Source organism: Heliangelus exortis, chromosome 20, assembly GCF_036169615.1.
Source record: "Heliangelus exortis chromosome 20, bHelExo1.hap1, whole genome shotgun sequence".
Lineage (NCBI taxonomy): Eukaryota > Metazoa > Chordata > Aves > Apodiformes > Trochilidae > Heliangelus > Heliangelus exortis.
In genome coordinates, this window is record NC_092441.1 from 6,537,142 (window position 1) to 6,552,654 (window position 15,513).

Here is a 15,513-nt window from a genome sequence, read left to right on the forward strand (position 1 = left end):
TCTGGCTTGAAGTGAGAACAGAGGGGGTATAAAATTCACCCTTTACCTATGTCCCCTTTAGCAGCCCTCCTGGAGCTGCCTGAGCACAAATCCTGTGCCTTATCAGAATCAGATCATGGCTTCTATTATTACTTTCTTTGTTTTCTATTAAGCTCCATCTGCACAGTATTACTTTAAGACAGAGCCATCCTGCACACTTTCAACCCCCCCACCCCCGCTGGTCTGTTAGGACTCATCACAGACACCTCCTCCTACAGAGTCCTCAGAAAGAAAACATGTAGAAATTAGGTAAAACAGCAGTATGTAAAACAGTGCTAATAACTCACAGATCAGAGTTAATTCAATAAGAATAACATGCTTATTTATTTTATGGGCCTTTGTGGTTTCTTTAACTCTCAGTATCCAACTTACTAAGTGCTTGGATTTGGGAAGTGAGGAGCTACACAAATATGTTGTGGTCACTTTGCAACCACACCTCTTTTTCCTCTAACCCCCCAAACAAAGGGACTTTGTTCTTGGGATATTAAACATGGACACAAGCATGTGCAGGTGCCATGGCCAGCTGGGTGCTCCTCTGTGCTTCAGCCAGCAGGCAGGACACAGGGCACTGTCTGGACATGATGCAATTGCTTTTCACCACCAGTCCCATAGAGGTGGATGCAGAAGAGCTCTATGAAGGATTTTGCAGGGTGAATTGAGCACAGCCCTCAGCTGCAGACAAGGGCTGAGTCTGCTTCTGCAAGGCTTGCCCTGGCTTCGGGATGCTGTTGTGTTCTTCAGGACTCAGCAGGTACCTTTTAAAGCTTTGAGATACCCAGAGCTGCAGAACTGACTGGATACTGGGGAGAGCAAGCCTGCCCACCCACCCACACTGGTGGCAGCAGCACCCAGCACCCTGCCCAGGGAGCACTCACCCATCAGCATCCTGGTAGTTCACATTCAGGCGCTTGGCAGATCCCAGGAGCTCTGGAGAGAGAAGAGGTGAAGGTCAGGGCAGGAGGCAGAGCCCACACTGTCCCACATGGCCCCTGGGACCCCACATAAACTCCATCCGGCAGCCACACCGACCTCCCAGTGTGCAGAACAGTGCCTGGCCCATCCCGGTAGCCTCTCCTCTCCTCTTTTCTCCTCTCCTCTCACTCCATGTTCTCTCCTCCTCTCACTCCATGTTCACCTCCACAAACCCTCAATATGCTGACCCAGCTTGAGCTCAGACCCTTTCTTTCCTCTGCCCTTCCTGCTCCATCTCTGCATGCCCCCGGGATGGGTGGGACCTCACAGCTCCTGTCACCCCAGCTCAATGGGATGGTGCTTCTCTCCCCTTTATAGTCAGTGGTGCCCCAAAACTGCTGAACGGGGCCATTTTGCCCCCCACTCACTCCCTGTGCCCGCCACTGCTGCCAAAGCCTGGCCCACAGACTGCATGGTTGGCATTTTTAAGGCTGGGGCAGGGGCTGAAGCCTCTCAGCCATGAATGCAAGGATTGTGCCACCTCAGATGTCCCCATCCCCTCAGCCGTCCCTCCCTCCCCTCCAGGGACCACTGAGGGGTGAGGATGCTCACCCCACCCTCAGCACAGCCTCACACACCCCCCCAGCTCCCTGCTCCTTCCCGCAATTAATTCGAATGAATTCCTTCCTCCCACACAGAGAGGACTCTTTATTCTCCAGCGAGGGGTTGAGAGAGGATTAACATCTCTGGAATTCATCCGCCAAGTCAAAGGAGAAAGAAAAGGGAAGGTATGTGGGGGGCAAGAAACACTGCAGCTCCTCCTCTGCCTTTCCAGGCAGCCTTGTCACTGAGCCGGGGAGGATTAAATGCTTTGAAAGACTTCTGTGCCAATTCCTATGGAAAATCAAAGTCCAAGAACTACAGTGAAACAGGTATTGAAACCCTGTCCTGGGGAAGGAGCCCCCTCCCTCACAGCCAGGGAGAATGTCCCCTCCTCCTTCTCCCTTTCCTACTCCTCCATTCCCTTCTCTTTTCCTTCTCCCAAGCTCTCTCTGCCCACCTCACATGGCAGATCCCATACACCCTGCTGCATGGCCCCTCTGCAGGAGAGTTGAAGAGGGGTTCATTCATGATGCAAACAGATAATTAAAGGAAATCAAGGAACGGTGTGTTCATTACTGCAATTTGCAGTGTTTTGTAAACAGCCCAATTAATGCAAAATAGGCTTGGAGTGGCTGCTGGTGAAGGACTCCTGACTCGTCACCACAGCTAAGGAGATCAGGACAGGATCACTCTAATTACCTCTTCCAAGGGCTGTTTGTCTTCAGAGCCACAGAGAGCTCTACCAACCTGTAAATCCTTCCCAAAGGAACTGGCTCCTAAAGCCATAACTCAACGGAGCTCGCTCTTCTCCCTTCCTGCTCCGTATCACCCAAGATACCCAGGGCACTCGGATGGGGTGGTTGGACCCTTCCCAGTCACATCATCACCTCCTTTGGGTTTGCACCAGGGCAGAAGCACCCATGGGCCTGACCTGCACCTCCTTTCCCTGCTGGGAGCACACTCACATCCCATGAAGTTGAATCCAAGAGACCGTGAACCCAGCACTGAAATGCAAAAAGCTGCAAAGCAGAGATTTCCATGGGTAAAGACACCTTTGCACCCCCCTAAGGGTTAACTCTGACCATGGATTCCCCCCACTCAGCCCTGCCCCCCAACACGACCCCTCCGGGGGTCCCACCAGGCTCCCACCCCGCTCAGCTTCCCTGTTCAGCGCATTTGCCGACGCCTGCCCGGGCAGGACGAGGCTCAGCAGCGTGGGGCCAGGGCTGAGCGAGGCCTCCAGGGAGCCAGCGAAGCTTCTGTGCAGCGTCTGCCTGCCAAGCAGCAGGCGGGAAGCAACTCCGGAGCGCTCCGGCAAATTACTTACAAATGCAGGACCCGCCCGCTCCGACCCACACCGGCCGGGGCCGCTCCGATGGGGCCAAGCCCCTGGCACATGGCACACTCCTGCTCTGGCCAGGACAAAGTGCTGGCCTTACAGAGCCTTGCTGGTGCAGGGGGGATGTGACAGTGCTGCCCAGCATGGCACATTTCCAACCATCTTCTCCCACCCAGTGAACCAGTCCTTGTGCCCCCATGTAGCTGGGCTGTACCCCCGTGGCTGGGATGCCAGGTTTGGCTGAAGTCCCCAGGAAGTCCAGGGGCTCCCGGGGAGCAGCCAGGCGTGGTGGGAGCCTCATCTGCACCACCAGCAGCCAGCCAGGCACAAACCTGTATTTACCCCCTCAGGGTGCTCACCCAGCACCACCCGTGCTGGCTGCATGGAGCCAGGTGTGCCCTTGCCCAACCTGGCCTGCACCCCTTGTGCCAGCACACTGGGCACCCTGTGTCACCCCATGTCCTTCCCTGCAGAGCCACCCTCAGGCTTTGCTTCGATTGTTGGGAGGTGAACACAACCCCTCTGGAGCACTGACCTGCTTGCTGGGATGGCACAACACTCACCTGGGTTTGGCTGGGGTAGGAAATGCCCAAATACCCTGTGTGTCCCCAGAAGCATCCCCTGGAGACTCCTGCCCTGGCTTACACAGAGAGCAACACTCCCAAAAGCAGTGACTCCCTCCAATTTTCTCCATCTAGTCTTAGAGTATGTGCAGGACAGACAAATCTCTGATTGGAGACCCATCTCCTTGCCAGAGACACCTTGAAAAAAACCACAGCTTTCTGCTCATCCCGTGTCACAGGCCCTCAGCCCTTGCCCTGGGGAACCACAACCTCACATGCTGGCTGCAAGTATCCCTGTGCCATGAGCCCCCCTGCAGGGCAGGTCTGAGCATCCTGGTACCATGAGCATCCCTGTACTGCCAGGTCTCTCAATCCATCCCTACAACCACCCCTGAACCAGGACTCCACCTGCACCTTGAACCATCCCCTGAGCATCCAGCCATGAGCATCCCTGCACTGCTGGCAATGAGCATCTTGCAGCCAGGGATACTCTGTCAGGACACAGCAGGAACACCATCCCACTGCCCTTGGCAGTGCCAGAAGGATCGTGTGCTTTGGACACACCAGATACACAAACATACCTTCTTGGGAAAATAAAATCCACTTGGGGAATGTCACCACTAAACCAACAAACCAGCTGGAGGAGTTAATCGACTGTGATCCCACAGAGCACCACAGTCTCCAGTGGTGGTGGCAGACTCTTGGGGTGGAGACAGAGGTGGCAGGAAGTGGTGGCTTCATCTGACCTGACCTGCCTGGCCTTGACCTGCACCGACAGCTTGGGGTGACCCTGCCTTGTCACAGAGTGGGTTTGTGCTGGGGCTTGGGAGAAAATGTCTTGCCCAAAATCTAGATAAGAAGAGGTGATGTGGACCCCTCTTTGGGAATCACCCTTTCTGTCACCTCTCTGTCCACAGGCACATCCAGCATGGCTGTGCACACCCTTTCCTTCCTGGCACCACCTCCTGGCAAACCAGCTGTTTCAGGTGCAGTTTCCCAATAGGTTTGGAAGAGGTTGACCCACTTCAATAGGGAAGGAGCTCAGCCACAGAGACCTTAAGAAAATCAGCCAAAGTTGTCCAGCAAGCTTGAGATGGAGGCTGTGAGAGAGTCAAGGGCTCCCGACCCCCACTGCTTGCCACAGCCACCAGCTGGCACCTCAGACATTAAGCCCAGGTTGAGCCTGGCTCCCTGGGCAGGCAGAGGCCCCCTGGGCTCTGTGGTTATGATGGGTGAATTTGGCTGCCAGGGTGCTGCTGCCTGGGATACCCAGCTGTGCACTCATCCCTGCATCCAAACACCACAGGTGTCCAAGTGCCATGGGTGTCCAAACATCACAGGTGCCTTCCTGCCTGCAAATGGCCTGTGCCAGGGTTTGAGGCTTCACAGCATCCCTGCAAATGGGCTCCCCACCAACGCTGACAAACAGGTCCTTCACCGAGCCAGGCACCACGGGGTGGGTCTGACTGGGGCAAACACCTTGGGTTACTTGGGTGGGACAGGGAGGCTGCAATCAAGGAAGAAGATTCCCATCAGCACAGGGCAAATGGCAGCAACAGGAGACAGTGATGCAGTAGGGGACCCCTCATCAGTCCCTACACCAGTGTGTGACAGCTCCTTGAGAAAACTACCAAACTCAGACACAAGACATGCCAGACCTGGCTGGAGCCCTGCCTGCTGCCCAAGCTGCGTGACAGTCGTTGCACTCAAGTCTTATTCCTGGTGTTGGCATTCTGGGTCTAGCTGGGACAAACCCACTGGGTGCAGCAACCCCAGTGAGCTGAGAGTCAAACCTGGGGGGCTTCTTACAGCACCCCAAGCACACAGCATCCCTGCATTGTTGAGCATCCCCACACCAAAAGAGATGGACTCTGCATCTCTGATGTCAATGGCCTCCACTATTTACTGCTGGCTTGAGGTTCAAATCTTTGGGCTTACAGTCACAGAGCCCAAGGTGTCCCTGCCACCAAGTTGTTTCTACAAATGCCATACCTGAGTCTCCTCTGGCAGCTCTGCCTCCCTCATCTCTGCTTTCTCCTTCTCTAAGCTCTCCCATCCTGTGACGTGCTCAGACAGGACGGCGGGTGATGGTGAAGGCCAAGTTTGGGAGTCTGAGAGGCTCAAAGCACCTCCCTTCCTCCCTCAGCTGGGCTGAGGATCTATGGCAGGTGAAGGAAGAAGGGTCTGGGAACATAGCAGCAGGAGCATGGAGTCAACTGGAAGCCTTTTTTCCTTCTTTGGGCAAGACTAGGAGCCTTTATCCCAAGGAAAACCTCACAATTAACTTTTTTTAAGAGGATGGCACCAGGGACAGCATCTCCGTGCAGCACAGACATCAACTGCTCACCCCCAGCCTAGACGGCCCAGGACCCCCAGAGTGACCCCCAATTTCCCTCTGCCACTTCCGCCCCCCAGGCAAAGCAGGAAAAAACAGGCAGCTTGTTCAAAGAGAAGGCTCCCAGAACAATGAAAGGAAAAGCAGTCGGAAACCCTGTCCTCATGTGTGCAGCTGGGAAGAAGGTTCAGCTCTTGCCTCTCACCTCCAAGGTTTGGCGGCCACAGTGGGGATGGAGAGGACAAACGTCAAGGAGGGGAAACAGCATCACAGGAGTCCTTTGGGGATGGGTTCACCCCTTGCAAACTCCTGCTCCAAGTTTCAGGCCCCCAGAAGGACCTCAGCTGTGAAGTGGGACGGTGCTCACTCACCCTTCCCTGCAATAGTTTGGGGGGGTTGCACTGGCCACCCACTCCAAAGGGCTGCAACCCAGCCTGGTTCCCATGGCAAGGGGAATGGTAACACCCCTTCTCCATGAAGCTGAAATTGCATCCCCCAGCCCCATCCAGGATGGAAACAGCTGGGAAAGACTTTGGGTGGGGGTAGCTGGGCGGCTCCTTCAGAGATACAAGGGCTCCTTTCCCAGCTGGCCGGGGAAACGCGTTACCGGGAGGTGAAGTCACCATCCCTGCTGGGACCTGGCTATTCCGCTCTCCAGGATATGAACTCAGAGGAGCTGTATTTGCCCAGGGAAGAGGTGGAGCCTTTTCCATTTCCCCCATCCTTCCGAAAGGACAGGACGCCCTCCTGAGCGGGAAGAGATGGGGCGATAGCAGCCAGGGCTGGCAGCCAAGGGTGAGCTCTGCCTGCACCCACAGTACATCACCAGGCACCAAGAGACACTCATGGTCTGCAGGACATGGGGACCAGCAGGGCATCTAGTCCAGCACTGACAACACCTTGGCTCCCAATCAACTGGTTCCATACCAGTTCAGTACTGGTCCTAACTGGTTCTCCTGGGAGCTGGGAAAGGGGTTGTGTGGCTCCAGTGCCTCCCAAGTACCCAGGCAAAGGGGCTGCACCTGCAGACACCCCTCAGCATGCTCATTAGTGCAACACCACACACATGGTGCATTAATATAATCTGTGGAGGATGCTCGAAGGATTGACAAGGGCAGAAATAACACAAAAAGGACTTAGGGAGATTAGGAGAACAAACCCAGGCAGATTCAACCTGGGAAAATTGCAGAATGCAGCATCTGGGGAAAAATAATCCAACCGGCAGACAGTCAATGGGAGGAAGAAAGAGGGGAAGCAGGATGTGGGGGGACGGTGAGAACAGCACGAGTGTGGGCACAGAGGGAGCCACCAGCCAGGGAAACAACCCTGCACGGGGGGATGCAGTTTCCCAGGGTACCACCTTCTATTTCGTGCACAGGGCTGTGAACATGACATGGGCTCACAGGGGACACAAGAGGCTTGAGGGGGCACCAGAGGTGAGCAGCAGGAGGCAGCAGCTGAAGGGCTTGCCTAGCACGGGAAGATTAGGGCAGGTCAGTAAGTCTGGATTTGCTGAGCAACAGCTAATTAGGGAGGGCGGGCAGGGACGCAGCAACCCACCTACACCTGGAGGGTTTTGACGCTTGAGAGAAGCACGTAGCTATTTATTTCATGGTTCTAACAGTGAGCCCCAGATAAAAATTAGAGCAGCCAAGAGCAGACAGCAAAACCCCGTGAGCTCAAGGGAGCGAAACAAGGATCCAGCCCTCCACTGTTGCTGAGAAAAATCATGCAGCTCCTGGCACAGTGGGGCAAGGCTGAGGCTGGGGGACTGGGCTGTCGTGGTCCTAAAGCAATGTTCTCATCACTGCCAGCCTGGTGCCCACACGTGGCAGTCAGCACCTGGGAGCTGCTCCGGCCGGTGGAGCCAGTACTCAAAGTACACAGTGACGTGGCAGCTGAAAGTCCTGTGACAACCTCCCCCTTTGGCCTCGGGGAAGCTGCCATGTGTCCCCGGAGCAGCCACTGTCAGGATGGACATGGTGGCTGTCCCCACCCTGGATGCTCTAATCTAGGCAAGGCACAGACAGGATGGGAGGGGAGGCACCGGGAGGTGAAGCCGTTTGCTCGAGGTCACCCAGAAGGTCGATGGTTCAAGTGCCGCCACTCCTTCCAGAGGCCCTGGCAGATGGGAACCAAATTTTCTCCAAAGCCCCCCCTCCTCCCCCCTGTAACCATCCCATGGGCCATCAGTCACCAGCAACCAGACGAACCTCAGAATGCTGCTCGTGGCTGTGCAGCCGGGGCCTGGAGTCACAGGCAGTTAAAAATACCTTACGGATGCCTTTCCTCAACTCTGACCCTGAGAGCCAGGGCTGCCGCCTGCCCCGCTCAGGGATGTGCTGGAGGGGTCCCCTGGGACACACAGGCCAGTCTGTGTGGGGATGGGGGCAGATGCTGCCTGAGTTTTCCTCCCTATGAACCAAAGATTTCTGCCCTGGGGGGGCTGCTGCCTCTACTCTCTGCTGCCAAACCTAAAGGAGAGGCTCTGCTTCCTACAGTTGCCTTCCAGCTATCAGCTCTGTCTGCATGGCAGCCCAGATCTGAGCAGCTTGAGTTCCCTTCCCTCCTGGACAGAGCTGAAACACAGCCTCCAGCTCCCACTGGTCCCAAGGGATGCTGGATGGGTGACACTGTAGCCATTCGTGGCATCTGCATAGGGAAAAGAGCATGAAGGTCTCACCCAGCAGCAGCTGCTTGGCCCTCCCAAGCCATGAGAGATGGGTGAGATCCCTGTCCCAAATCTCCTCTGTAATGACAAGGGGACAGAAGGCACACATCTCTCTTTGCTGCTCCCATCCTCTGTGCAGAGTCACTTCCCAAAACAAACAGGCACTGCCTGACCACTCCAAGGTGCCACCCATGGGAAAGGGAGGTCTGTCCCAAACTACTCCAGCCTGTGACAAACAGCTTGAGAGAGACAAACCTATCACTGCTCCCTCCCCTTTGGCTTTGCCAGTGCCCAGCACGAGGGCTCTTTGCCAGCCAGGTCAGACCCTCTGGCTGCCTGGCAGGGTTTCCAGCTGGCCGGGCAATGCCACAAAGCTGGAGAAGTTGTTGCCAAAATCCAGCAGAGCATCTGTCTGGTGGCACTTTTCTCACGCCTTGGCTGAGGCAGGATGCTGCAGCAGCAAAAGATTCCCCCAGGACCCCTGCCTGCAGGGAACAGGAGAGGGTTGTGACACTCACATCACCCTGGTGCCCTGCAGCACCCCACATGTCCCCAGTGGAAGCAGCAGTGATAAACTCATTTAGCAACCAGTGACACAGTATTGTCCCAGGAGAGGCATGTCCCTGTCCCCATGGTGGAAGCAGGAACCCACAGCAGGACCCTGTCTCACCATCCCCAAGGGGGCCTCGATGCCTGCCAAGTTATTCTGGGCGCCGCGTTCCTGTCCCCCTCCTCTCATCCCAGCTGCTCTGGGGGGAGCAGGGAGGGCAGTGGGTTCCCCCCATGGCCCAGCCTGGGCGCCGGAGCTGGGCAGCAGCTGCTGTGGGACCAACTGGGGACATGGGTGACACAGAGCAGCCCCGTCCCCACGCATACCACGGAAGGGACAAGGGCTGATTTACAGCAAGGTCAGAGGCATCAAAATACAACTGCCATGGATGATGGGGTTGGATCTGAAGACCCCCAGACCACAGACTGAGCTCTGGGCAGCAGCTTCCCATGCCGAGATGGGAAAGGGGCTTGGGGGCAGCACATCAACATCTCCAAAGCCCTAAAGAGCAAACTCACCTTAGCACCAGAGGTAAACTGAGGTAGGTACAGCACGCCTCACCCCTCCACAAACCAAGGTCGTACCCAGCTTTCTGCAGAGACCCTGCCACCAGGTCAGCCCCCTTCATCCCATTCCCCTGCCTCAGCACTCCCTGCACCCCGACCTGGTGGTGGTGGGACACAAGCCAAGACCTGCCTGCTCCCTGGACCCCTGCCCGCAACCCGATCTGTTTATGCCTCCCCAGCAGGGCGGGTGCGTGTCGGGAATGGCCCCGGCAAGCCCGAGTTGGCGGCAGAGGCAGGAGGTGGGAGCTGAGCACAGAACCCCCCCTGCCTCCTCCCAGCATCCTGGGGGGGGAAGTGAGGAGAAAGAGGGAAGCGTGCAGGAAGGAAAAAAGGGTCCCTTCACCTCACTCAGCTCCTTTTCATAGAAAAAAGCAACTTTTCTTGCACCCCTCCTGGTGCACCCAATGCCCCCCACCCTAGGGCATCACAGCAGGTTGCCTCATTCTGCTTTCCAAGCTGTGCCAAGCCCGCTGGGAAAGCGCTGGGAGAGAAAACCAGCCCTGGATCTTGCACGTCCCTTCCTGAACAACCAGGCACTGGCTTTGTGAGAATGTGGCCAGCCACATGTCAGGGCTCAGGAGGCTGCTGTGTCTGCACACTGGTCCCCCATCCCAGTGCCCAGGTTGTCCCCAGGTGGGGCTGAGAGAAGGCACCCACCTGCCCTGCTCTGGGAAGTTTTTTATGCTGGACAAGGCCCATTCCGGACACTAACATCCAGCATGAATTTGGCCCTGAAAAGCTGCAGGTTTTTGGAGCAGGATACAGTGGGACAGAACAGAGCCATGACTTTGGGGGGCTCAGAGCTGGACCTCACCCTGGCCATACTAGGTTTGGGGTGGAGGGAATAGAGAAGCAGCTCCAGGATGTCTATGCACAGCCCAGCACATGCTGCTAAATATAACCAGTGGGGCAGATGCTCTGAAACAGGGAGATGCCTGTGCTGAGGGTTCCCCTAAGGCTCGAGCAGCTCCTGGGGTTTGGACACAGAGCAGCGTCAGCAGCAGCTCCTCCACAGAAGCCTCTTCTCCCACATGGAGGAGCATTTCTCCTCTTTTTAACCTGGCAGGATAAGCAGGTACTCGTGCAACAAAGCCAAGAGGGCTCAATCCAGCCCTTCCCACCCACACCAGCCCAGCAAAACAAAACCTGAGGTGCTTCAAGCCAATGGGAGCAGCCCGAGATGGAGGCCAGAGCAATCCCTGCTGCCTTGCCTGTGCTGGCCCCAGCCCCAACAGCACCAGGCAGGCTCAGCATGCACCAGCATCCACTGTGTAGGCAATGATTGGCCTCCAGGAAGGACTCTGGCCCCTTCAGAGGCCACCAAGGTGAGTGACACTCACAGTCTCATTGCAGCAGGGTGAGGTTCCTCAGGGGCCACACATGCTGTGAGTCAGGTCTCCCTCCCAGGGAGAGGAAACAGTCCATGGGACTCCCACTCCATGGGCTCCCCTACTGTTGTTTGCAACCAATTCAGCTCCAGCTGGAAACCCCCCCTCCAGGCTCACTCACACCTGTCCTGGCAAAGAAACAAGTTGATGCCCCCAGACAAGGTGCTCAAGGAGGGCAGAGAGGGCCCAGAGCCAGCCAGACCATGGCACTGATGCTCTAAAGGGGCAAGAGGTATCTGCAGAGTGGGTTGGGAGAGCCCAAGCCAGCCCTTGCCACCCTCCATGCCGGGCACCCAACACCCAGCCCATGCTCACCAACTCCCTTGGCAAGCAGACAGGGTGCCTTACCCAACCCTGCCCGGCATTACAAAACCGGGGAGTTTTCATCCCCTACGGCACCACCACCCACCAGGGTCGCTGGTACGAGGCTCCAGCTCCCAGGAAGGCAGCAGGGGGGAGGCTGGGGCAGGGGTCCAGGCAGGGCGGTGGTGCCGGGGGCTGCGTGCTCTCTGCACAGCCTTGGCTGGGGCTGGGAGGGGAGCGGCGCCGGTGCTGGCAGGGATTGGCGGAAGCGCAGCCGGACGTGTTGCACCAGGCCTGGGATGCCGCATACCTGCCGCGCACGCAGGTTTTCCCTGCTCCCTTATCTCCCCATCGAAGCAGCGCTCGGCTGCAGCTCCGGCCTTTCTCCCCACGGTTACAAACAACCTTGGGTGCTCACGCACCCACCCTGGGCACGGGCTGCTGCAGCCCCGGGCATCCTGCAGGAGCAAGGGATGGGCAAAAGTGTCCTGCCCTTCCCTGGGAGGGTAAAGATCATCCTGGCAGAGCCATTTCCAAGAAGTTTGGGCATCTCCAGACAGGTCTGTGACTCACCGGGACACCCGGGCAATGATGCAGCCCCAAGGTTCAAGCAGGTCCCTCCCTCTCCATCCCAAGCACGATATTTTGGAGAAGCCAGGACAGGATTTGGGGGAGTCAAGAGTGCTCGCAGCTCCTCCCCACCCACCTCGCTTGCTAGAGCAGTCAGAAAAAGGTGGTTTATTGTTATTTAGTTTCTGCCCCTTTCATACTCCTTTGCCGGAGTTTTGCCAGCGGCAGCCTCGGGTCTGGCGGGGGGCCAGGCCAGCCGAGGAGCTTTTAAAAACAAAGCAGGGCGCGTGCATGCACACACACACGCACGGCACCCAGCCCCTCTTTTAACTCTTGCCGGGGCAATGCCGTGTGGAAGGTGGTTTCCAGCCAGCCAGGAGCTTGCTACTGAGTGCTCCTGGCCAGCTGGAAAACATCTTCCAGAGCGGATTCTGCCAGTCGATACTCGGGTCCAGTAACTCACTCCCCTCTTCCCAGGGAAACCTTCCTGTGGCACCAGGATCCTGATGCAGAGGTGGCAGGAGTAATGGTGGTGATGCTGTTGTGGTCCATAGGGACTCACTTGTCCTACAGAGGTACGATGCTGCAAGCCTATTCTAGGTAACAGTCAAGGTCTTTGGACCAAGAAGCCCTGGGGGCATGAGGAGGAAGAGCACAATGGGGTTTTCACCTAGAACCAACTTCTCCCCCAGGTGGCAGAAAGCCAGGGAGTGCTGGAGGCACACACACAGCATCCCACAGGGCACACTACCTTTTTGCCCAGGTTGCTGCTAGCTGGAAAGTGTTTATCCACGAGCTCCCTCCCACCTGCAGCAATCCACCTCGTGCCCCCAGAATGTCCCCAGTCCCAGATGGAGAACAGGACGCCTGTGTCAGCAGTGTCCTTGCCATGTCCCCTCCTCCTCCCCCCCTGCCCAAGTGCAGCCCTGGGGAGCACCGTCCCCATTACAGTGTCTGGGCACACGCTGTCCCACGGCTCAGGGCTGCCCTCCCTGTCTGCCTTCGAGATGTCAGCATCCAAACTGTCCCGTGTTTCTGGATCAGGCAGCTAAAAAAGCCTCCACAGCCCTCGGGAAGGGGGCACCAAACCCCCAGGTCTGGGCTGAGTCACTGGGAAGTGCCTCAAGGATGGAAATCCCTTCCCCAAACCTCAACCTCCTGTCTGCAATATTATGGATGGCCACCTGCCCAGCTCCATCTATAGCCTTGTGGGACCTCTGCGTCCCTGGAGAGATGGGCAAGTCCTGGGATGTCTCAGTGCTGCTCCCAAGGGAATGCAGCACGGCCCAAGGTGGCCTCAACAGTCCGTCCTCAACCCATTTCCCAGAAGGAGCCCTTTTTTCTGCACTTTTATCGAGGCAGTGAAAAGGCAGAAGGCTGACAGCAAGAAGCCATAAACTGCCCTGCAAAAGGGTTTTTAAAGGATGAGGACACACATATAGACCTGGAAGGGGAGCAGACATGGACCTGTGAGCATGGGAAGATGGGGTGCAGAGGGGCATAGGGCTGGCCACCCTGATGAGGCTGTGCCCACTGGACCAGGTGATGCCCAGCTCTGGCTCCCCCATCTCCCAGCACGATGCTGTTTGCTTGTGCCTTATCTCCCGTGCTCAGTGCGGTGACGCTTTCCCCGGCTCTGGGCACACCGGCTCCTTTCCAAACACACCACCTGCTAGGAGACCAGCCCTGAAAAGCAACAGCCTGCTCACTCCTTTCACCATCACTGCCCGTGTGAAGCTCTTCCTTCCCGGGCAGAGCCACAGAAAAAAAAAAAAAAAAAAAAAAAAAAAAGAGGAGGCTAAACCCTACCATGAGCTGGGACAACCAACATCCGCATGGGAAAACCTAGCAAGCAAACACCAGTCTGCCAGAGGAGCCCCCATCCCCACTGCCATCCATTCCCGTGGCTGTCAGAACCTTTGAAGCCTCTTTCCCTCTCACCCCCCCCCCCCGTGGAACAGGCTGGTTCCACAGCAGGTTTCGGCAGGCAGTGGGGTCCCCAGCACGGGGTGGCCGCCAGCCCTGGGCACAGTGCCTCACCCTGCTCCTGGCTGGGGCTCGGCAGAAGGAGTTTTGCCCGTTTCGGCAGCGTTTCTCGGCGTCTCTCCGCAGGCGTGCCCACGGCCTTCCCAAGCCGGCGTGCGGCTGCGGAGCCGGTCCGGCTCGTCAGACCTACAGCACAGGGTGAGGAGAAGAACACGGCCAAGGACACTTAGGAACTTGTCTGTGAAACCTGGGCTTCAAGGGACACATCCAGGCACAAATTTTTGGGCTCAGTGGGGGAGCCAGGTACAGCTGCCTGTGCTGCCTGGGGCAGGACCAAAGTGGGCAGCACGTCCGGACATTCCTATGGCACTGCCAGCAGGAAAAGCCATGGGGTGCAGCAGAGCCTGAAATGTTAAGGATCCTGACCAAGGCCAGTCCTGGCTATGCCCTGCAGCCAGACCATGCAAAGCAGCTGGAGCACCCAGGGCTTGGGACAAATCTCCCTTGGGAGCAGGAGCAAAGAGGAGGATGGTCCTCCTAGGTGAGGGAGGATGGTGTGCTGGGCTTGCCAGGCAGAACAAAGGCACATGCAACATCATCACAAAATAACCCCCAAACTGCAAAAAGGAGCAACTTCTTCCCCAGAGAAGAAGTGGACCTACTGGTGCTGAGAGAAGGAAAAAGCCTGGCAGGGCATAAAGGGAGGGCGGGTGTTTCAGCAGAGGATGGGGACACAGAGTGCCAGTGGCAAAGGCTAACAAATCACAGGAGAGATATTAAACCTCATGCTTTGGGGCTTAAGCTGATACAGCTACTAGGGATTAGGAGAAAATTTAAGGGGGAGGGAGCAAGTTGTCCCACATCTGCCAGCTGAAGTCTCATTGCATGCAGAGCAGCACTGTCCCTCTCCTGCCCAGCTGCACAGGTGACAGCAGATTCCAGGGACCAGCACTGCTCTTGGGAAGCAGCTTCTGTGCTTTGTGCAGCCGGGATACAGCAGTGGGGGGCCCCAACCCAGAGGTGGGGATAAAGCCAAGACGTCCCTCCAGCAGTTTCAATAGTGTTTAACAACTTGGCAAGTCATGGCCCAGACAGAGTGGAGTCCTAGGCATCTGTCCCCTGCTCTTGACATAGCCAAGGCATGGAAAGCACCAGCAAGGATGGTGAAATGGGGTATGACACTCATGGAAATAGGGCAAGAGGACATCCCCAAGGCAGCGGCTGAACCACGGCAGGGCTTTGCTCCCTGTCCTTGAGAGTTTAACACCAGTTTGCTCAGCTGCCATCCTTTCTTTGCACTTCGCACACGTTTAAACAAAAACCTTCACCACTCCCTTGAGGAAGGCAAACAGTGAGTCCAGCTCCCGTTGCCTTCCATAGCTCCTCCAACCTCTGGTTATTTTGAGGGCATCACACACATCCCCAGCATCATCCCTGCACCTCCAAGGACAGGGACACACAAACCTTGCTGGGCACTGTTCAGCTTGGAGCTGTCACCTCTCCCCAGGGACAAGAGCCCCAGCTGGGGGGCTCTGCCTCTCACCTCACCGGGGAGCCCCAGCCCCTCAGTGCTGCGGCGGCCGCCCCGGCCCGGCCAACTGGCGCATTGTTGGTGAGCGTGGCCAACCCCAAGACGTGATTGATTGTTGGGGAGAAAGGCCAAAGCCGTGACGGGTCGTTTAACAATT

At 56.9% G+C, this 15,513-nt stretch overlaps 1 protein-coding gene across 4 annotated transcripts in view; it reads right to left on the reverse strand.

Moving 5' to 3' along the window:
- The window catches only part of CASKIN2 (CASK interacting protein 2), a 53,391-nt gene that overhangs the window by 11,820 nt on the left and 26,058 nt on the right, over window positions 1-15,513 (reverse strand). For 3 of the 4 annotated variants that reach the window (XM_071764013.1, XM_071764011.1, XM_071764010.1), the window contains one exon: window positions 915-966. Coding sequence is in view for 2 of the 4 variants with exons in the window: in XM_071764011.1 (XP_071620112.1) it covers window positions 915-966 (52 nt within the window). In the remaining 2 variants the exon portion in view is untranslated. Of the gene's footprint in view, window positions 1-914; window positions 967-11,842; window positions 12,022-15,513 lie in introns of those variants that run through there. The other variant, XM_071764012.1, reaches the window with a different exon arrangement.